Source organism: Fusarium redolens, assembly GCF_020744475.1.
Source record: "Fusarium redolens strain MPI-CAGE-AT-0023 chromosome Unknown BKA55scaffold_30, whole genome shotgun sequence".
Lineage (NCBI taxonomy): Eukaryota > Fungi > Ascomycota > Sordariomycetes > Hypocreales > Nectriaceae > Fusarium > Fusarium redolens.
Genome location: NW_025763693.1, coordinates 178,835 through 200,629, shown reverse-complemented (window position 1 = coordinate 200,629; position 21,795 = coordinate 178,835). Strand labels below are relative to the sequence as shown.

At 50.0% G+C, this 21,795-nt stretch overlaps 6 protein-coding genes across 6 annotated transcripts; 3 read left to right on the top strand and 3 right to left on the bottom strand.

Annotated features, from left to right (window-relative positions):
* Positions 1–234: 234 nt before the first annotated feature.
* BKA55DRAFT_697793 (cytochrome P450) lies at positions 235–1,840 on the top strand (the record flags this gene model as incomplete). Its single annotated transcript, XM_046200437.1, has 3 exons — positions 235–1,302; positions 1,350–1,460; positions 1,508–1,840. 3 exons carry the CDS (start codon positions 235–237, stop codon positions 1,838–1,840), a joined length of 1,512 nt encoding a protein of 503 aa, XP_046041734.1.
* A 323-nt stretch (positions 1,841–2,163) lies between these two features.
* BKA55DRAFT_599763 (cytochrome P450) lies at positions 2,164–3,800 on the bottom strand (the record flags this gene model as incomplete). The annotated part of the gene is made up of 2 exons (XM_046196438.1): positions 2,164–2,323; positions 2,377–3,800. 2 exons carry the CDS (start codon positions 3,798–3,800, stop codon positions 2,164–2,166), a joined length of 1,584 nt encoding a protein of 527 aa, XP_046041733.1.
* Positions 3,801–3,888: 88 nt separating this feature from the next.
* On the top strand, positions 3,889–5,368 carry BKA55DRAFT_744128 (uncharacterized protein). The gene is made up of 2 exons (XM_046201585.1): positions 3,889–4,574; positions 4,623–5,368. The coding sequence occupies exons 1-2, from the start codon at positions 4,250–4,252 to the stop codon at positions 5,279–5,281; spliced, it is 984 nt and encodes a 327-aa protein (XP_046041732.1). The 5' UTR covers positions 3,889–4,249; the 3' UTR covers positions 5,282–5,368.
* Positions 5,369–5,460: 92 nt separating this feature from the next.
* Positions 5,461–7,209, bottom strand: BKA55DRAFT_744127 (cytochrome P450; the record flags this gene model as incomplete). The annotated part of the gene is made up of 3 exons (XM_046201584.1): positions 6,503–7,209; positions 5,925–6,453; positions 5,461–5,879 (listed from the first exon to the last, which is right to left on the bottom strand). Exons 1-3 carry the CDS (start codon positions 7,076–7,078, stop codon positions 5,461–5,463), a joined length of 1,524 nt encoding a protein of 507 aa, XP_046041731.1. The 5' UTR covers positions 7,079–7,209.
* A 661-nt stretch (positions 7,210–7,870) lies between these two features.
* On the bottom strand, positions 7,871–9,491 carry BKA55DRAFT_255289 (chaperonin 10-like protein). Its single transcript, XM_046185394.1, has 2 exons — positions 8,652–9,491; positions 7,871–8,604 (listed from the first exon to the last, which is right to left on the bottom strand). The coding sequence occupies exons 1-2, from the start codon at positions 9,206–9,208 to the stop codon at positions 8,064–8,066; spliced, it is 1,098 nt and encodes a 365-aa protein (XP_046041730.1). The 5' UTR covers positions 9,209–9,491; the 3' UTR covers positions 7,871–8,063.
* A 402-nt stretch (positions 9,492–9,893) lies between these two features.
* BKA55DRAFT_719516 (putative hybrid PKS-NRPS enzyme) lies at positions 9,894–21,777 on the top strand (the record flags this gene model as incomplete). Its single annotated transcript, XM_046200970.1, has 15 exons — positions 9,894–12,323; positions 12,357–12,557; positions 12,600–13,092; positions 13,126–13,763; positions 13,797–13,985; positions 14,022–17,485; positions 17,537–17,585; positions 17,619–17,753; positions 17,796–17,915; positions 17,970–17,989; positions 18,020–18,175; positions 18,209–18,498; positions 18,529–18,636; positions 18,673–18,842; positions 18,879–21,777. 15 exons carry the CDS (start codon positions 9,894–9,896, stop codon positions 21,756–21,758), a joined length of 11,343 nt encoding a protein of 3,780 aa, XP_046041729.1. The 3' UTR covers positions 21,759–21,777.
* Positions 21,778–21,795: the final 18 nt, after the last annotated feature.

Sequence of the window (21,795 nt, the reverse complement as noted above, 5' to 3'; positions counted from 1 at the left end):
AGACTATGCCGGATACAACATTGTATTTTGCCGCTCGCGTAAACCGGAGTGTTTTCTCCGGGCTGATGGTGAGAATTCACATGCCGAAGGATGGGCGGGAAAACGGCACCTTTTTGTAATGGTGGTTTGGTGAGATGGCTTTCGTATATGCTGTCATGCCTGGCAGGATGGGTAGTAGCCATACTGTCTCATCTCTACAATGAGTGAGTCGAAAATTCGGCACCAAAGACAGCTATGGAGAACTTGCAACTAAGCGCTGCTTCACTGCTCGCTGTGGTAGCGTCTCTCATTGCACTGCGCATCACCTACACCATTATCTACCGCCTCTATCTATCACCTCTAGCAAAGATACCAGGGCCCAAATTGGCAGCTCTCACTTTCTTCTACGAGTTCTACTACGATGTCATCAAACGAGGCAAGTTTCTCTGGAAGATCCAAGACCTTCATCGTGAGTATGGTCCAATCGTGAGAATAAACCCTTACGAGGTTCATATCAACGATGATAGCTTCTATGATGATATCTACGCCAGCGGCCCTCATCACCCCCGCAACAAAGTTCGCTTCATGTCTACGCATGATGAAAGCATGTTTGACAGCTACGCTGCCGAAACTCATAGAGTTCGGCGAGCAGCTTTGTCAGGGTCCTTCTCAAAGCAGTCTATTCGTGCTCTTGAGCCACAGATCCTACAGACGATTCACCAACTCGCTGGCAGGATGAGCTCACTCAGAGACAGTGAAGAGGCTGTCAACCTCAAAGCTCTCTACAGTGGTCTTACCATGGATGTCATCGCTCAATACTGCTTTGGCGAGAGCATGGATAACATGAAACAAGACCAGTTCGGAAAAGAGCTACTGGACTTCTTCCATGAGATGCCTCAAGCTCATCCCATTGGACGAATGTTTCCATGGCTGTTTGACATCATACAGAAAATTCCCATTAGCTACCTTGCCAAGCTTGACCCAAAGCTACAGCCATTAGCTGACTATGACAAGAAAATCTCGGGACAGATCTCAGATGTCCTAGCAAAGGAGAAGAAGGATGGAATTAGAACTGTCTTTCATGAGATGAGAGATAGCAAGCAACTTCCTGAAGCTGACAAGACTCTTGAGAGGTTCAAGTCTGAGGCAGCTATCTTCCTTGGAGCTGGTACGGAAACAACGGCAGCGGCACTGACGACGTTGAGCTTTCACCTTACTGAGAATCCGAACATGCTAGCTACACTAAGGAAGGAACTTCAAACAGTTATTGCAGATGCTCATGCACCCATCACTGTTGCGAAACTTGAGCCTCTTCCATATCTGGTAAGTCAATGTGAGCCATACAATGACTAGTTACTGACAAGAACAAGACGGGAGTGATTCAAGAGGGTATCAGGCTCTCATTCGGTGTTCCTGGACGCTTACCTCGTTATGCACCAACGGAAGATCTTGTTTATGCTGGATACAAGCTGCCTCGAGGTGTAAGTCCTCATTCCTTCTCTCGCTACCAGGATCCTAACTCCTCTAGACTCGCATGAGTTCATCCTCATATCTCGTGGACACAAATGAGGAACACTATCCAGACCCCTTCAAATTTGACCCGGAGCGCTGGATGCATGGTAAGGCCAGTTTAAGCCGCCATTTCGTGCCTTTCTGTAGAGGAAGTCGTCAGTGTATTGGTATGAATCTTGCATATGCTGAGCTGTATCTCACTGTTGCGACGATCTTCTCGAGGTTTGATCTCGAGCTGGTTGGCACGACAAAGAGGGATGTGGAGATTGCTCACGATTTCTTTGTGGGGATGCCGCCTCTGGATTCGAAGGGTGTTATGGTCAGGGTTGTGAAAGATAGCAGTGAGTAGAGTAGTCGATTCGCGAACTGCAATGAAAGGACATTTACTGTTATAACCGCAAGGGTCCGCAAGCTTGGCGTATTGATCTAGACTTACTCCAAGTGATAATCAGTGAACTTTGTACACTTCTTTTAGTGGATCCTTAGGCTGGGGCTGCTTCAAAACAGCCTCTGCTTCCGGCATCGTAAATTTGAGAGGGCACTAAGGTATCACAAGCTCTGTTTCCTTGCTCACTGAAGGTTCAGTTCTACGGTCAAAGGATTCGAATATCAAATCTTATAATACGGAAAGGTTCTCGTCCAACAGTAGTGTATATTCACAGTTCGATCTATCTATGTTGATGCTTCCTTGACGTATGCCATCAGCGGAGGCTTTGACCTCGTACCAAATGTGAGCTGCCCGTCAACCCAACTCTCAGACTCAGGTGTAAGCTCAATATCAAAGCGGTACAAGAGTTTACACAACGCCAACCGTAAAACATAAAAGCTCAGTCTGTAGGCGGTCAGTATAAGTCTCAATGAAGTTCAGCAGCTGGTGAAACTCACTCTTGTCCGAAGCAAGACTGCGGCCCAACAGAAAACGGATGAACACTGCCCTTCACATCATTGATACAATCCTGAGGCCGACCCTTTCCTTCAGGAAGCCATCTCTCGGGGACATACTCAGCAGCTCTCGAGAAGTTGTGATTGACTGAGTAGGTGACTTGATGCAACATCATGACCACTGTGTTGCCGGGCACAAAGCGGCCAGCGATTTGAGCCCCAGATGCAGGTACTACACGGTCTGTACCGGTTGCAGCGGGGGAGTAGCAGCGAATTGACTCTTGAAGGCATGCTTCAAGGTATGGAAGGTCTTTCTGAGACTGGCTGATCTTGTCCATTGTGATATCAAAATCACTAGAGAAAGCGCCTCGAACCTCATCCAGAAGCTTTTTCTTGATATCTGTACTCTTCTTTCGAAAGACAAAGTAGACAAAGCCAGTGAGCACAGTAGGCATAGCCTCGCAACCGCCAAGCATCAAGAATGGTGCAAACTCTCGAAGAAGGTCAAGAGGCATGGTTCCCTGACGCCCAGTACCCTCTGAGTCTCCATCGAGTACCATTTGCAGCATGTCATGTCGAGCTGAAGTAAGAGCTACACGACGATCAAAGCGTGCAAAGATGGGTGCCATGAAAGAGTCTCGTTCACCACTTCCCCAGCGATGAACAGCAAAGAGAAGGAATTTGTGTAAGAATGGAAAGCGATTGAGAACAGCGAGGATGGTGACGCCACGAGCAAAGCGATCGAAAGAGTGAACCCAAGGGATGAACTCTGGGACAGTGAAGAGATGCAGAGACTCTCCGAGGAAGAGATCCGCGATAAGGTCACAGATGAGAAAGCTGTTCATATCGCGCATATCAACAGCCTCTTGCCTTTCACTGGCTTTCTGCAAAGCCGAGAGGTACTCTTCGATGTGACCGTTGATCATGCCCTCAAGCTTCTTAACATTCTCACGCTTCAGCGCCGGAACCATGGCCTTTCTCATAATGCTATGAGTCTGCTGCGATCTCGGCTTTGCTGGATCAGGATTCACCAAATCACCGCCGACCAAAGCTGCAAGACGAGGATCTTTAGCCATGCCATCTTTTGCAGCTTTGGATGCACCGCATATATCAGCCCAGGCACGCTCATCAGTGAATGTGAGAGCATCTGGGGCAATACGTACGACGCCTCCGTATTTGTTGTGGAGATTGATAAGCCAGGGGAGTTGACGGCCGCTGGCTGTTGCTATGAGATGGGGAATTCGCGAGATGGCGCAGAGTTTTGGGCCTGGGAATTTGGAAAGGGGGGAGAAATAGAGTTCGTAGATAATTGAGATGAAAAAGGCTGTGAGTGAGAGGGCACTGAGGGTGACGATTACTCGTGAGGCTGGTGAAGCAGTCTGCCAGATTACGGCAACACGCTCCCAGTCCACGTTTAGCTGATTCATGGTAAGATTTGTGGGGTTGGTCATCTCAGTGAGCTCAGATTTCCAAGTGATACAAAAGTAATGATTTAGCAAAACCCATTCGTCCAGTCTACAAGATCAATTTCTAAGCTGTAGCACTACCTCGTAGATGCCTTTGGCATTACGATAAGGACTGTAACCACCGTGGCTGTCACACTAACGGCACTCGCCAGGGCTAGACAGACTCTAATTCTCCGTGCCGCCCGGGCCGGTCGTGCAAAGATGCATCTGCCGGAGAATCCTTCATCACGTCGGGTATAGTACCCATTGCAGACCTCGTCCTGGAAAATGATACCCCGACCTCTATCTCTCTATGCACTTCGGTCTCGCGTCACATTTTCTCTCGCCCGTAAAAAGGCGGAAAGCTTTCTACTCAGAATCATGGCCATATCAGACGATAAGCAACATCTTCAATACCCCGTCAGCACAGAATGTCGTCATCGCACCCCGCTCCCAAATCCTTCGTGGCAGTTTTCGTAGGGGCAACGAGGGGTATCGGTCTCTCTACTCTCAAAGTTCTTACCCGGACTTTGCCTAATCCGCGAATCTACGTTATTGGTCGGTCGAAAGCGAGGTTCGCGTCTGAACTTGCTGTTCTAACCGAATACAACCCCAATGCTACAATCCAATTCGTCGAAACTGAGGTTTCGCTTATCAAAGCTGTTGATGATGCTTGTGATAGGATTATGGGCTTGGAGAACCATGTGGATTTGTTGTTTATGAGTCCAGGATCATTGGCGTTTGGTGGACCGCATTGTAAGACACCCGTTCGGTGGGGTTCATGGTTGCTGACTTACTCCACAGATACAGAGGAGAAGCTTGATCTTTGTTTTGCTTTATCCTTTTACATCCGCATGCGTCTTATCGAACGCTTACTCCCCTTGCTCATGCGAGCACCCCACCCACGGGTTCTCTCCGTCTTAGCCGGGGGCCATGAAGGTCCACTATTCACCAATGGCGGGGATATTGGACTGCGGATGAAGGGTAACTATACAGCTCCGAGGGCGGTAAATCAGGTCACTACATTGCACAGTCTTGCCTTCATGTACTTTGCTTCTCATTACCCAAAGGTGTCTTGGTTGCATGTCCATCCTGGTTGGGTGGCGACTACGTTTCTATCTGATTTGCTCCAGAGCGCTGGAGTTATTGGTAGTTTGGCTGGGAAAGTCGTTTTGCCTATTTATCGATGCATAGCTATGTCTGAGCATGAAAGTGGACAGCGACAGGCTGAGTATGCTTTGAGTGGGAGATACCCCAGCCGAGACATGATTTGTTCTGCTATGGTGGACGTATGTAACCAAGCGGCCTGTCATGGGCCATGCAGTGGTTTTTATCGTGTCTTGAGTGATGGGAGCACAGCTACAGATAGAAAGGTGTTGGGTCCTCTGGAGGAAGAAGGATGGCCTCTCAAGATCTTTGAACATACTCAGCGGATATTCGATGAGGTAATGAGTCAGAAGTAGCGATTTGTCATTCAAATCGTTCCAGCTTCTCATTAAGGGAGCATCCAGAGCTCAGTGATCGCCATTCCTAGGTTATCAAGTTTTGGGGTTATGAAGGACCAAATGTGAATGATTGTGCTGAACTACACCTCATGTTCTCTTCCATTGATAGTCCCGTCGGCGCTATTTCCTATAGTGTCTTACCTCGGCGTCACAGCAATCTTGACGCCATTCAAACTACTTGGCCCAACTCTCATAACCGGAACATACCCCCTCTCATCCCTCGCCTCGATACCCTTGAACTTCTGACAAAATCTCGTCAAAACATAAGCTGTCTCAGTAGCAACAAGAATATGAGCAGGACAGATTCTAGGTCCGCCACCGAATGGGACAAAGTGCCAAAGCGGACGAAGGCCATCCCATCGTTCTGGTCGGAACTCTGCTGCATCTGGACCCCAGTAGTCAGGGTCTCGATGCATGAGATAGCGGTTGCAGTGGACGATGTCGCCTTTGGCGCAGAAGATGGGTTGTTTGCCGTCTGGACCGCCACCGCGGGGGAGGGTCGTGTCATGGGCTGCGACACGGATCATTTGGATGCCATTTGGAATGGTGCGATGAGCTATGATGGTCAGTAAGAGGCTTTCTAAAGCTCAATTTTACTTACTCTCGTTGATGACCCAGTTCAAGTACTTCATCCCCCGAAGCTTGGAGAATGTAAGTTCCTCGTCACCGAGGTCCAGGACCTCCTTCTGCAACTTCTCCCAAGCATCCGGATGTCTAGCCAACTGATAAATAGCATTTGAGATATGAATACTCGTGGTCTCATTACTCGGCACCCAAACAGCAGTGATCTGATCTCTCAGAAGAATTCTATCCTCAGAAGGGATCTTCTGGACCATATCCCAGAGTAGGTCCGTTCGCTCAGGTTTGTCAGCAAACTTCTCACCGTGTTCCTTTCGCTGGTGAAGTTCATCGTATGCTTGGTCGATGTACTCATTCATAAAGTTGTGCACGAAGCGAATACTCTCATACCACTTTGGGTCTCGGTGGAGAAACATGAATTTGCTCATTGTGAGACGGACACGTGCACCGCGCATGATGTCAACCATAGCGAGCATAACGTCTTCGCGCTCAGGATAAGTGAGACAATCGCGAGACCTTCCAAAGAGGAACTCGGTTGAGGTGTCCAGAAACTGTTTAAGACAAGTCAGTCTGTGTTCTCACTGAGTAGATGCTACTTACCCATCGTCTTGTCAGAACCTGCATGTCAAAGGTGTCGCCGTTTGTTGGAACGAGATCCAGCATCTTATCCGTGAATGGCTTCAGTCTAGCCACATTGGCAAATGCCTGCCTCTCAAAATACGGCTTGATGATGCCCCGACTATAATGCCAGAACTCACCATCTGCCGTACTAACACCTTTTCCGGTAAAAGGCGTCGCGACACCATTATCCACACGAATCGGCTCAAGCACGAATTCCTCCCACTGAGACGTGCTCATCGCCTTCATATTCTCCATCTCAGATGAATAAACCATTCTCATGCCCAGAAACCTCGCCTTGAAGGTCTTGGTTCCTTGCGCGGCCCAAGTCTCCTCCATCCATGATAACCACCGATGCTCTTTGAAAGCACGGCTCATGGACAGAACAAAGTCAATGCCCCAGATTGGATCCCAGTGGGGATAAGTCTTGAGAGGTCCGCATTTGTACTTCTTCGTCTTGATCGAGTAGCTGATATGGTCCCATAGTCTGTTTAGGAAGTAGAGAATTACAAGACCGTAGAATGCTACGAGTGAGATCGCGGACAGACGAGATGACATGTTGGATGGTGTTGGGGACTTCAGTGCGGAGAGGGATGGCGACGACGTAGGGGCAGCCAAACGTCATTGGTATGAAGAGTTGAGGTAAAATTGTGAATAAGGGATGTCAGTGGTGAGAGGGGATAAGTTACAATGGCAACACAAATTGTATGAGACAGATGAACAGCGGACGAGACGTCTGCCAAAAATCCCGATGGATAATGAGACTGGGGGTGAGCGTATCCACCTCGCCGTTGCGGGGCCGAGGCCGGAGATTCTCCACTTCAACGGAGATTTCCTCCATCCTTCACTGAGCGCCTATGACGGGCTGCGGAGAGAGATAGGCTACCAATGCATGAAGGATAGTGTAAACCCGCGGTATAGTCCAGTAACTAGAGGTCTATAGGCTTAGTTCCCATGCAAACGAAGTCTGCTTTGCTTGCTAAATGAATTACATGACGTCATTTAGATGTACAGGGTAACTGAGAAAAACGACAGAATGCAAGCAAGCTATGGACTGCATGAGAATAAATCAGGTTTAATATTAAGAAGTTATTGTATGGTTTTAATAGAGGTATGCAGTTGCTTGAGGATCTATTTCTGCGTATCAAAGCGGCGAAGACTACTGGTAATTGAAAAGTTGATCTGAAAAGTGACTGTAAAGTTTTAGTAAAATGGCATGATGAAAATGAACAGACAAAATGGAGAGGATCAGTGAAATTAATGAAGCTAAAAACAATGTACGCGTCAAAAACATAAACTACTCATATGAAGTGCTCTATCAAACAACATTGAATATGTTGAAGCCATCTAATTTGCAGATGTTGGTGATGTTGAACAAGAGAGGTTTCCATGATTGAGGGTTACTAAAAATAGACACTTATATAGCCTTTGGACAAACGCGTCGCGAAAACAAAACAACACGACGCGTCACAGGATGAACTGAACCAGATTGACAGACAAAGAAATTGTTTACAGGTACCATAAAATCCAACAATCCCACGTTTCAAGATGTCGACGGTGTAGCCACTCGATATATCAGTTTCTTGCCACCAGCTGTTCCCATCTTGACCCTCTCCGCTCCCTTCGCGACCCCTGCAAGTCCCTCATCACTAACCTCAATCGGATGCGTCATAATATCCTTAGAGTCCAGTAACTTCTGTGCAATAGGCGCCCATCTCTCCGCAAACGCCTTATCCTTAGGCTTTGCTTCCCGACGATATGGCTTTCTCCAATCAACAGGTTTGCCTAGTGCTGTCCACGCGAGAACCCAGCCTGGACGAACATCGCGGCGCGTATGACCGCGAATAGGGAATTGATCGAGACCAATGTAGTTCCCGCCGTGACTACCGATGGCAGCGTAGCAGATTTTCATGCTGCTGCTTTCGGTGATACAGTCGAGAACGTATTCTAGACTGTCGTGTGTGAAAGTGCGGATGTCAGAGGCGCAGGAAGGGGAGCGGTAGTCGAAGGCTTCTACAGCGCCTAGAGACTTGACGTGCTCGAACTTGCCTGGTGAGCAGGTTGTGATGGGCTTCAAGCCAGATCTGAATATTATCAGCTTTGGCTCACAGAGTCAGGGCGATGAACTTACAGCTTGGCAGCCTGGATGGCCAAACCTCCAGTAGCCGTTCCACCACCATAGATCAGAATATACTGGTCCCTCGCCTCACCAGAATAAGGAAGTGGAAGCTTCATAGTATGATACAGCGACAACCCAACAGTCAGTAACCCAACACCCAACGTAGCACCCTGCTCAAAACTCATCCAATCCGGAAGTCTTAGCAACAACATCTCCGGAACACTGACATACTCTGCAAAACCGCCATTATTCGGGTTATCAGACCGATTGCCTGCACAAGCACCACCAACACGATCACCAGTTTTAAACTTGGTGGTCAAGTTTCCTGCCGTGACAACTTCACCTGCGAAATCGCAGCCCCACGTTGCGCCGGGAGATGGTGACATGTCTAGGGATTTCCAGTCATGGGGATTGACGCCGACGCAGAAAATTCTGACGAGGACTTCATCTTCTTTTGGGGGTTCGGTGGGACTGTTCTCCTGGAGTGTGACTGTTCCTGCGCCTTGAACTTTGAGGGCTTTTTGAGTAGCTGGTAGGGTTTGACGGGAGATAATTGATTGGACTGCCATGATGAAGGTAGTCGACAACGACTGTGATGAGTGAGACTGCGAACGCTGTCACAGTGAGATGGCTCGAACAAATTTGAAATGGCAGATCAATCAATTAGAGAAGACGTCGCATCTCTCTGATAGTAGATGCTCGTCGGCCAACGAAGACTGTTTTGATCACTAATGCTTCCAAAGTTCCATTGCCACGATACAACCTGTTCCCTGGAAACTGCACAAAACACACCTGTTTCGCTACGAGCGATCAGAACCGTAAGCCGGCGTCCACTGCAGGACCTTTCTCCGCACTCTCCGGAACCTGCTCCGTTGGAGGATCCATACCCCTGCTCGGGATATTGACCCATCCCGGTTGGTCTGCGGCCTCCTCCGGGATATGCTCCACACTACGCACGGCACTAGTCGTAAGCACAGCTTGCCTACCCGATGCCGAAAAGTTTGGGGTGCCGCGGAAGTTGATGCCGGATCGATCTGATCGAAGATGGGATACGAAATTCCCAATACGGTTCTACGCTGAAAGTGCTTTGCCTTAAACTTGAGTTAAGATGAATAGCATCCGTCGAGTGAAACAACTGCAACCCTAGACAAACAGCAAGTAACCTGTCGTCCTGAACAAACTTTCAACATTTTTGACATACACTTTGTCTTCAACAGCACGGCACTGCACTCACTACCCAACCTTTCAACCAACATGCCCTCCCCAGGCGAGCCCATTGCCGTAATCGGCTCAGCCTGTCGCTTCCCCGGCGGAGCATCCTCCCCCTCCAAACTCTGGTCCCTCCTCAAATCCCCCAAAGACTGTCTCCGCGACTTCCCCAAAGACCGTCTCAACCTCGAAGCCTTCTACAACAAAGATGGCGAGCACCACGGCGCCACAGACGTCTGCAACAAAGGCTACCTTCTCGAAGAAGACAGTCGCTTGTTTGATGCATCATTCTTTAATGTTAACCCTGCTGAGGCTGATGGTATGGACCCGCAGCAGAGATTGACGCTTGAGACGGTTTATGAATCGCTTGAGGCTGCGGGGTATACTATTGAGGAGATGCAGGGGTCTTTGACGGCGGTGTATCTGGGTGTTATGACGGGTGATTATCATGATATTCAGTCGAGGGATCCTGAGATTATCAACAGATATCATCCGACAGGGACATCAAAGAGTATTCTTTCCAATCGGGTGTCGTACTACTTTGATCTTCGCGGACCATCAGTTACTATGGACACAGCTTGTTCGTCATCTCTTGCAGCGCTACACTTTGCAACACAGTCTCTTCGCAGCAGCGAATCTACAACCGCTATAGCCATCGGCGTGAATCTCATCTTCGACGCAGCGGGTTACGTAGCTGAGTCAAAGCTTCACATGCTGAGTCCTACATCACGCAGTCGTATGTGGGATGCTGGTGCAGATGGCTACGCTCGCGGCGAGGGCGTTGCCTCTGTCATTCTCAAGCCTTTGTCAGAGGCTATCCGCTGTGGCGATCACATTGAGTGCATCGTGCGTGAGACGGGAATGAACAGTGATGGTCGCACGACTGGTATCACTATGCCCTCTGCTGCTGCACAATCAGCCCTGATCCGTCGAACGTATCGAAATGCTGGGTTGGATCCTATCAAAGATCGACCGCAGTATTTTGAGGCTCATGGTACGGGCACTTTGGCTGGTGATCCAGTTGAGGCACGCGCTATTCGACAGTCATTCTTTGCAGACGATGCAACGTTATCCGAGGATGCGGAGAAGCTTTACTGCGGCTCCATCAAGACAGTCATTGGACATACCGAGGGCTGCGCTGGTTTGGCTGGCTTACTCAAGGCATCTTTGGCAGTACAGAATGGCACTATCCCACCCAATCTGCTCTTCAACACGCTGAACCCATCCATAAAACCTTTCTACGACCGACTTCAAGTCCCTACTGCAGCAATGCCTTGGCCAGAAGTTCATAGTGGTCCCAGACGAGTCAGTCTGAACAGCTTTGGATTTGGTGGCACCAATGTCCACGCCATCGTCGAGAACTACGAGCCCGCTGCACTCGCGACAGCTCCGGTGTCTGAGAAGTTCGTTGGCCCTCTAGTCATCTCCGCTGAGACTGAGTCTTCACTCGCAACAACAGTCGGGAAGTACGCAGACTTCATCCGAGCCAATCCAGACGCCAACCTCGAAGACGTGGCGTTCGTCACACAAACACGCCGAAGCGTCTTCAGCAGACGGGCATTCTTCTCCGGCGAGAACAGGGACAAGCTTCTCGAGTTTCTTGACTCCGCTGTTGAGACGTCCAAGACTGGCGCTGAGATTGGTATTCAAGGACCAGGCTCCTCCTCCGAGCCACCGGCGATTCTTGGCATCTTCACCGGCCAGGGAGCGCAGTGGGCGTCCATGGGTAAAACCATGATTGAGACGTCTTATCAGTTCCGGGAGTCGATAAAAAAGTGTCAAGATGCTCTTTGTGGCATTCCTGATGCACCGACGTGGTCTCTCATGGATGAGCTGATGGCATATGAGGAGAAGTCCCGCATTGGTGAGGCTGCTATTTCTCAGCCTCTTTGCACAGCTACTCAGATCGCTATAGTGGACGTTCTCGCTTCAGCTGGAGTTCACTTCGACGCTGTCGTCGGTCATTCCTCAGGCGAGATTTCTGCCGTCTATGCTGCAGGTCTCCTCTCAGCCACTGATGCAATGTGCATTGCTTACTACCGAGGTCTCTACGCCAAACATGCCTCTGGGCCATCTGGTTCTAAAGGCTCCATGATGGCTGTAGGCATGGGGTCTGAAGACGCAACAGCATTCTGCGACCAAGAGCAGTTCAAGGGACGAATCAGTCTCGCTGCTAGCAACTCTCCTTCCAGCGCTACTATCTCTGGCGACGAAGATGCTATCTTGGAAGCGAAGGAGATACTCGAGGGTCAGAAGACTTTTGCCCGTCTTCTCAAGGTTGATACGGCGTATCACTCACATCATATGAGGGCTTGTGCAGAGCCGTACCTTGAGTCGCTCAAGGCATGCAACATCACTGTCAACCCTCCTTCGAATAACTGTATCTGGGTTTCATCAGTCTACGGCAACGCGGATATGCTCGACGATGAAGATGACCTTTCTGCTCTCGCCGGTCAATACTGGATCGACAACATGGTTCGCCCAGTCCTCTTCTCTGAGGCGCTAGAGTGCTCGCTGTGGAGGGCTGGCCCCTTCAACCTCTCGCTCGAGATCGGTCCTCACCCAGCTCTGAAGGGCCCTGCTTCACAGACGATGAAGACTGCCTTGGGTCATGTTCTTCCGTATGCCACTTTCTTGAGACGTGCATACGACGATGCCGAAGCCTTCTCGGGTGGAATTGGCTACGTCTGGGCTTATCTCGGATCTCATGTGGATTTTGCTGGTTACTACAAAGCAATCCATGGGTCTGAGGCCAGCAAGCCAAGTATGATCAAGGGACTCCCATCTTACACGTGGAACCACAACAAGGTCCACTGGAAAGAGTCTCGGCTCTCTCGCCGTTACCGTCTCGCCGACAAAGCTCCACATGAACTTCTCGGTCGTCGCACCCCAGACGATTCAGAGTTTGAGATCCGTTGGCGCAACATTCTCCGCCTCAACGAACTTCCTTGGATTCGCGGACACGCTTTCCAGGGCATGGCTCTCTTTCCGACATCTGGATACATGGCCATGGCTATTCAAGCCGCTATGGAAATTTCTGGATCAAGGCCAGTCAAGCTTGTCGAGATCCGCGATCTTGTTATCCCTCGAGCGCTGACCATTGAGGAAAACAATCCGGGTATTGAGTCTATCTTTTCTGTCAAGAAGACTGGCGGTCATGTTGATGAGGATGTCTTTCATGGAGAATTCTCTTGTCATACATGTCCTGCCGAAGCTGAAGGGACGCTCGAGAGGAACTGCACTGGTTTAATCACCATTGATTTTGATGAGCCTTCAGACTATGATCTTCCACCACGAGCACCTGGGAAGTCGGGCATTACACCCGTCGATACTCAAGAGTACTACGACTCGCTTCTGAACATCGGTCTCAATTATCAAGGACTCTTCAGAGGTCTCAAGTCTGTTCAGCGAACCATGGGATATGCTACGACAAAGGCAACCTGGGACAAGTCAGAAGTCGGCGACCAGTATGTCATGCACCCAGGACCTTTGGACGTTGCATTCCACTCCATCATCGCGGCCATGTGTACCCCTCTCAGTGGAGCACTTTGGGCACCGTATCTACCTGTCAAGATTGACAGGCTTGCGATTGCTCCTAGCACCAACTACGAGGGAGTACCAGGCGAGATCAACTTTGACGTTGACACTTTCATCACTGAAACAACGTCCAACACCTTCAGAGGAGATGTACACATCATCAGCCCAGATGGCAAGACCGGTTTGCAAGCTGAAGGTCTCACCTTGAAGCTCTTCACTGAGGCGAGCTCTTCGGATGATCGACACATGTTCTCCAAGACAATCTGGCGCGCTGATGTCTTGGACTCCTCTGAGAATCTCGATGAGATCAATCCTGATGAGCAAGAGCTTGCACTCGCTGAAGCTATCGACCGCACGTCTTTCTACTTCATCAGAACGGTCTTTGACCATCTGTCAGATACAGATATACAGGATTGGAAGTGGTTCCATCAAGCCTTTTACAAGGCTGCGAAGGAGGTGCTGCAAGAGACACGAGATGGCAAGCATCCAACTGCGCAGAAGGAGTGGTTTGATGATACCGAGGAATTGATCATGGATTACAAGCATAAATATCCTGAGCAAGCTGATCTCAAGCTCATTCACGCTGTAGCTGGGAATCTCGTCGGCGTTATGACATCCGATACTCAACTGCTGGAGGTCATGCTGGTTGACAACATGTTGAGCAACCTCTACACAGACGGTCGAGCTATGCAACCTTTGAACAGAATCGTTGCAGAACTCTTCCAGAACCTGTCTCATCGATATCCACGTCTTAATATCCTTGAGATTGGAGCTGGTACTGGTGGAACGACGAACTCAGTCCTCAACGCCATCGGAGACACGTATGGTCGATACACGTATACCGACATCTCAGCTGGATTCTTCGAAGCCGCCAAAACTCGCTTCCATTCACACAGTAAGCGTCTTGACTACAAGGTCCTCGACATTGAGAACAATCCAACAGGCCAGGGCATTCCCGAAGGTAGTCAAGATGTCGTTCTAGCCGCGAATGTCCTCCACGCCACTCGCAACCTCAACGAGACGATGACCAACGTTCGCAAACTTCTCAAACCCGGTGGTTATCTCATCATGGTTGAAGTCACAGGCCATTACCTCCAGATGATGTTTCTCATGGGCGGTTTGCCTGGATGGTGGCTTGGCGTCGATGAGGGAAGAACTCGCGGTCCAGGTATTGGGCTGACGGAGTGGGATGAGATATTGAGAGATTCGGGCTTCACAGGAGCGGACAAGTATGTCACTGACTTGCCTGACTCGCTGAAGCATGTCTGCTCTGTCATTGTGTCGCAAGCTGCGGATGAGAGGGTGACTATGCTGCAGGAGCCACTTTCGTTTTTAGATGAGATTCCTCTGGAGCAGCGGCTTTTGATCATCGGTGGCAAGACTCTCCCTATTTCAAGAGTTGTCAAGAGTATTCAGCGTCTTGCATCCAGAGTTGCAGATCAAGTCACAATCGTTGACAGTATCGACTCCCTGTCGGAGAAGCATCTCAGCGGTGAAACATCCGTCATCTGTCTCACCGAGCTCGAAAAGCCCATCTTCTCAACTCCCATGACCTCTTCACGTCTTCGAAACCTCCAGTCTCTGTTCTCTCACTCATCGCATGTTCTCTGGCTCACAGCCGGTCGTCTTGATGAGAATCCCTACACCAACATGACAATCGGTCTTGGGCGCGCTATCATCAATGAACTCCCTCAACTGAACCTCCAGTTCCTTGATCTTCCCAAGGCCTCGGGCGTGGATGCGAAGATGGTGGTTGAGGCGTTCTTGAAGCTCAAGCTTGGCAAGTCAGCTGAGTTTACTCAGACACCGATGCTGTGGAGTACAGAGCCTGAGGTTTTGTTGAGAGATGGTCTTGTGACGATTCCAAGAGTTGTACCTGATCAAGAGCGGAATAACCGATTGAACTCACAGAGGCGAAGGGTTACGAAGGAGGTTTCTCTTAGCGAGACCGAGGTTGTTCTGACCGATACTGAAGGTGGTCTCTGTCTCGAAGAGAAGGCACCTTGGGCCAAGTCCCTGACTGGTGATGGCATTGCCAATATCCAAGTGGAGCAGTCGCTTTCACTTCCCTTCTGCGAGGATGATGCACGAGTCCTCTGTATCGGTAAGAGTGGTGACCGACTCACAATGGCCATTGTTCCTCGCCACAGTTCGACAGTCTCTGCCCTAGCAACAGATGTCTTTGTCGTTCCAGAGACAGAAGCTACACAAGGACCGACTGAACTCTTGGCCGGCATGGCTCTAAACCTGGCCGCATCTCTCATCCTTTCGACCATCTTATCAGCTGCACCTACTACCAAGGATGGCAGTGTTCTCATCTACGGTGCAAGCACTGACATACAGAATGCTCTCACTGCCCAGGCTTCTCACAAGCTTATCTTCGCCAGCTCTGAGGTACAGTCTGACTCGATCTTCATTCACCCCAGAGCATCTATCAGGACAATTCAACATGTCCTCCCTCGCGGCATCAGTCACTTCCTCGGTCTCTCCGAGAAGATCGACGATAAGATCAAGCAGCATCTCTCCCACTTGTATGAGAACATCAGCTTCAAGCCCAGGCATTCACTGGCCTCCAAAACTGCTGAGTTACTTGAGACTGCTTATCAGTTCAGCCGTCAATCACACCTCTCATCAAATCCAACAACCGTCCCCGCCCAAGACATCACCTCACTTCCAATCCTCGACATCACACGCACTATCGTCGACTGGACCAAGCCCCAACCCGTCAACGTGACCATCCGCCCCATCAGCGGACAAGGCCTCTTCTCCACCGACAAGACCTATCTCATGGTCGGACTCGTTTCAGACTTTGGTCGCTCTCTCTGTCGCTGGATGGTTGAGAACGGCGCCAAGTACATCGTCCTCACCAGTCGCAGAGCCCAAGTCGACCAACTCTGGCTGCAAGAGATGGAAGACCTGGGCGCCGTTGTCAGAGTGTACCCCATGGACGTGTCCAAGCGTGACTCTGTACAAACTGTTTGCGATTCCATCAAGGATCTTCCGCCTGTTGGTGGTGTTTGCAATGGCGCACTTGTTCTGAAGGATCAGCTGTTCGTCAAGATGGAGCCTGATGCGCTGAGCGATGTGTTTGCGCCCAAGGTTGATGGAACTATTCATCTAAGCGAGATCTTTTCAGAGCCGACGCTTGACTTCTTTGTCTTGTTCTCATCTATGAGTTCTGTTGTTGGCAATGCTGGTCAGTCCAACTACAACGCTGCGTCTCTGTTTCAAGCCGCCATTGCCCAACAGAGACGCCAGCGAGGTCTTGCTGCGTCAGTCATGGCTTTAGGTATGGTAGCTGATGTGGGATACATCGCTGCTAAAGGCCCTACACTGATGGAGCGGCTGAAGAAGGCTTTCTACATGCCTATCTCAGAGTCCGATGCTCATCAGATCTTTGCTGAAGCTGTTGCTGCCAGTAAGCCTGGTGTGACAGAGGATGACACTATTGAGATGGTCTCTGGTATTCAGCCCTTCAACTACACAGCCTCTACGAAGGCTCGGCCTCCTTGGGTCAACAACCCTCGCTTCTCACACTTTGTTCGTGAGGAGGAAGGATCCAAGGATTTTGACGCCTCTCGAGCAGGCCAGAGCAACATCCGTATCCTTGAGCGACTGGACGCTGCTAGCTCAGAAGAAGAGGCTGCCGCGGCGCTTCTTGTCGCCTTCAGAGCCAAGGTCGAGACGATGCTGCAGATGACACCAGACAGTCTCAACGTGGAGGCATCTCTTTTGGACGTTGGTATTGACTCTCTCTTGGCCGTTGAGATTCGTTCATGGTTCTTGAAGGAAGTTCACGTCGACGTCCCTGTTCTCAAGACATTGAGCGGCGACAACGCCAAGGATATCTGCGCTGATGCAGCGAACAAGTACCTCTCAGCTAAGATGCAGGAGAGCAAGTCTGAAACTGGCGATGCGTCCAAGTCAGACTCAGCAGCCAACGGTTCAGCAACCGGGACATCTAGTGACGGTAGCTCAAGTCCTGTTAGATCAGGTCACGCAACCCCACCCAGTACAGTTGGAGAGACGGAGCATCAAGAGGAGGTCAAGCAGGAGAAGGAGCTGGAGAGAGTCGAGAAGCTATCGTATGCTCAGTCGAGGTAGATGTCACATGGCAGTATACAGTATGTATTTAGCTAAATTTTATATAGGTTATGGTTCTTAAGTCAGTTCTCCAAAGATGATACTTCTTATAACTGCGTCTACGTGTATAAAGCCACCGGAAACATTCAGCTCCCACGGTTGAAGAGGGCCATATCGACTGTTGCAAACCACCATGATTCTTTGCGAACATGCTTCTTCACACGGCCGGGAAGTGGTGAGCCCGTTCAAGGTCTCCTTGTTTCGGCGAGGGACTGTCTCAAACACGTGAAAGACGAAGATTGTCACGCCCTGGACCGCGAAGTCGAGAATTGGCGAAACCATGTTTGGCAACTCGCTGACGGAGATGTCCTCAGTGTTATTGTCGTGACTCATGGACTTGAGGAGCACTCTATCATTATCGCGTACCACCACATAGCAATGGACGGCGTGAGTATGCATCTGTTCCTGCGGGACCTGAACGCCGTCTACATGGGCCACAAGCTCAACACTTCACCAAAGCAGTATATGGACATCTCAGTTGAGGAGCGAAGCGCCATTGAGAGTGGTCAAATGAATGACAGGATTTCATACTGGACCAATTTGCACTCACCACCTGCAGACACTCTTCCACTGTTCCCTTTCGCTCGTGTCAAGTCACGACCCATTCCCAAAACATATCGTAACGTCGAGTCTCTTATCGACATTGGGTGCGAACTATCGGATCAGATCAAGCTAGCAAGCCAGTCTCTGCGTATCACGCCTTTCTACTTCTATCTGACTGCTCTACAAACACTCTTCAACCGGCTTCTCGGTATTGAGGATATCTGCATCGGTGTCACGGACGCCAATCGCACCGAAAGCAGCCTACAGACCATTGGCTTCTTCTTGAACTTACTGCCCCTCCGGTTCAACCTACAGAATGATGCGAAGTTCTCAGATCTTGTCACAGAAACAGCCCAGCATTATCGGACAGCGCAAGCGAACATGGGCGTTCCCTTCGATGTGATCCTCGACAAGGCGAACGTCCCTCGTGAGTCAACAAGTACACCACTCTTCCAAGTGGCCATGAACTACCGGCAAGGAAACTTCTCCAAGATTCCCCTAGGTGGAAGTAGCCTGGAATTCAAGGATGGTTTTGATGCTCAAAGCCCTTATGATCTTGCCTTCAGTGTTACACCGAACAACGACACGACTTACGTACAAGTTGTTGCAAGGGAAGATCTGTATACGAGAGAAGGGACTGACACTCTATTGTCTGCATATCTGGCATTGCTGCATGATGCATCGCGGGATGTAACGAAGACGCTGGATAGCATCAATGTTTACGATCAAGCGGGTGTTGACAGGGCACTATCACTTGGGTATGGGAAGGTGGTGGACTACGGATGGCCTTCGACGCTAACAGAGAAGTTGGATGAGGCGATCGAAAATAACCCTCATGATATCGCTATCAAAGATGCCGACGGCCAGCTCACCTATGAAGAGCTTGCTAGCAAAGTCCACGACCTTGCTTCTATCATCCAGTCACAACAACAGCCTGGTTCATCAGTCGCTGTTCTTTGCGAGCCGACTGTATCCTGGGTCGTTTCCATGTTAGCCATCATTCGTTCTGGTTGCATCTACGTTCCTTTGGATGGCAAGTTACCTGATGAGCGTCTCAAGGTTATTCTTGAGGCTGTCGAACCTGACTTGATACTCTGCGAAGCAGCCACTAAGGAACGTGCTGAGGGTCTCTTTGCTGGGGCATCTATACTTTCCGTGGCGGACACGTCGGAGATCACTGAGACCATTGCTGCAGCCAACCTGGAGCGCGGCAATGAAACTACCTTCATCCTTTTCACAAGCGGGTCGACAGGCATACCAAAGGGTATTCGACTCTCTCCACGAGGAATCATCAACTATGTCGCCACCAAGAGCTCGAAGCTTTCTCTAGGTCGAGAGGCTGTTCTTCAGCAGAGTGCTCTTGGTTTTGACATGTCACTTGCCCAAGCCTTCCTGGCACTCACATTTGGTGGTACTCTTGTTATAGCTCCCAGTGCAAGCCGAGGAGATCCTCTCGCTTTGAGTAACCTCATGGCTGATGAAGCAGTAACGTTCACATTGGGAACTCCGACTGAGTATATTATGCTTCTACGCCATGGAGGTCAATCCGTTAGGTCCATGCACTCTTGGAGGAACGCAACTTCAGGTGGTGAAGCTATCACTGCTCAGCTGAAAGCCGCTTTCAGAACGCTACAGCAACCTCCGACTCTCACCGATTGCTACGGTCCCACGGAGATCTCATGCTGTGCCACCATGAAGACCATTGACCTCTGCAGTGATTACGATGAGGGTGTATACTCGACTGTTGGCCCAGCGAATCCCAACACTTCCATCTACATCCTTGATGAGAGTGGACACGTTGTGCCACAAGGGCTCACTGGGGAGATCTGCGTTGGAGGTGTTGGCGTTGCGCTCAGCTATCTCGATGAGAAGTCAACCTCTCAAAAGTTCGTGACGAACCCGTTTTCGACCGCTGAACACGCTAAGAAGGGCTGGTCTACGATGTATCGCACTGGCGATAAAGGCCTCATCCGTGCTGATGGCGGTCTTCAGTTCATGGGTCGTATGGATGGTGATACAACTGTCAAACTCCGTGGACTACGCGTCGATCTTGATGATGTCGCCAACGTCATGCTACATCAGTTCAAGGAGGGTTTACAGGATGTTATTGTCACTGTTCGTGGCGATCCAGCTTTCCTTGTTGCACATGTTGTGCTGGCCCCGGATGCTTCTATGGAGGTGTCAACTTTACAGCAGTTGGCAAACACTTTGCCGCTTCCTCAGTACATGAGACCTGCAATGGTCATACCACTGGAGAAGCTGCCGTTGAACAGCAGTGGAAAGGTTGATCGTCGTGCTATTGCAGCCTTGCCTCTACCTACATCGCCTGCATCCCCTGATCTTTCAAAAGCAACATTAGATAGGAAACCAACGCTTGTTGAAGGAGAGTTGAGACTCATCTGGCACAACGTTCTATCTCAATCGGGCCTTGTCAACAACACGAGACCTGAGCCTGACACAGACTTCTTCCATGTTGGAGGCAACTCACTGCTCCTCGTCAGGCTTCGAAGTGCAATCGAGATCTCAATGGGTGTTACATTACCTCTCAGCGACATGTATCGCTCCAGCACACTGGCCGGAATGGCTGGTCTAGTCACGCGACAAAAAAGCTCTGATTATGTGCCTGATGTAATTGATTGGGAGGCAGAGACAGCTTTACCTCGTTCCATCGACTTGAGTTACTCTCGCGATGCAACTCCCGTCAGGACAGACTCTGGTCTTGAGATTCTCATGACAGGCTCGACATCATTCCTGGGGAAGCATATTGTCCAATCTATACTCAACTACTCGTCAGTTGCACGTATCCACTGCATCGCTGTTGACCCAGACTCTGATGCTAGTCACCTCAAGGATGATCGCGTCACACTATACCATGGTAGCCTAAGTGAACCAATGCTAGGGCTCAGAAACGATACCTACCAGAAGCTTCAAGCGAATGTCGATACTATCATCCTCGCAGGCGCTCAAGGACATTGTCTGAACAACTACTCAACCCTTCGAGCACCTAACGTGGAGTCGACGCGACAGATGGGTCTCTTCGCTCTTGGCCGCCGGATTCCTATCCATTATATCTCATCAAACCGCGTTACGCTGCTTGACTCTAGCGCAAATGCTGCTCTTCCACCAGTCAGTGTCAGAGATCACCAACCTCCCACAGATGGGTCGGAAGGGTTTACAGCAGCCAAATGGGCAGCCGAAGTCTTCCTGGAGAAACTGTCAGAAGCAGCGGCAGCGAGTGCAGAACGGGATTTACCTGTCTCAATTCATCGGCATTGTGCTATTATTGGTGATGAGGCTCCTATCGAAGATGCACTCAACGCTTTACTACGATTTTCCAAGCTCATTAATGCTGTACCGCGTGTATCGAGCCTGAATGTCGGCGGTTACTTTGACTTCCTACCTGTCACAGATGTCGCCAGCTCCTTTGCTGACTTTGTCATATCCTCGCAGGGAACCCACGCCGGCGTGGCTTTCAAGCATTATTCGAGCGGTGTCAGGGTGCCGCCTGTAGATTTCGCTTCTTATATGCAAAAGACATATGGCGGCGAGTTCCGGGAGCTGGACTTGAATGATTGGATTGAGGAGGCGAGGAGGGAAGGAATTGAAGAGTTGATTGTGTTGTATCTGCAGGCTATCGTGGAGAAGGGACAAAGGATAACATTTCCGTATATGGGGAACAGGGAGTAGATATCGTGTACTAGCATAACTCATAACGAAAAAGTCT

Bases quoted from the DNA above. Each gene is read 5' to 3' on its own strand.
- BKA55DRAFT_744128 (XM_046201585.1), top strand. From the start codon at position 4,250: ATGTCGTCATCGCACCCCGCTCCCAAATCCTTCGTGGCAGTTTTCGTA. The intron at 4,575-4,622 runs GTAAGACACCCG...CTTACTCCACAG, and splicing joins GGCGTTTGGTGGACCGCATT to ATACAGAGGAGAAGCTTGAT.
- BKA55DRAFT_255289 (XM_046185394.1), bottom strand. From the start codon at position 9,208: ATGGCAGTCCAATCAATTATCTCCCGTCAAACCCTACCAGCTACTCAA. The intron at 8,605-8,651 runs GTAAGTTCATCG...GATAATATTCAG, and splicing joins GCCATCCAGGCTGCCAAGCT to ATCTGGCTTGAAGCCCATCA.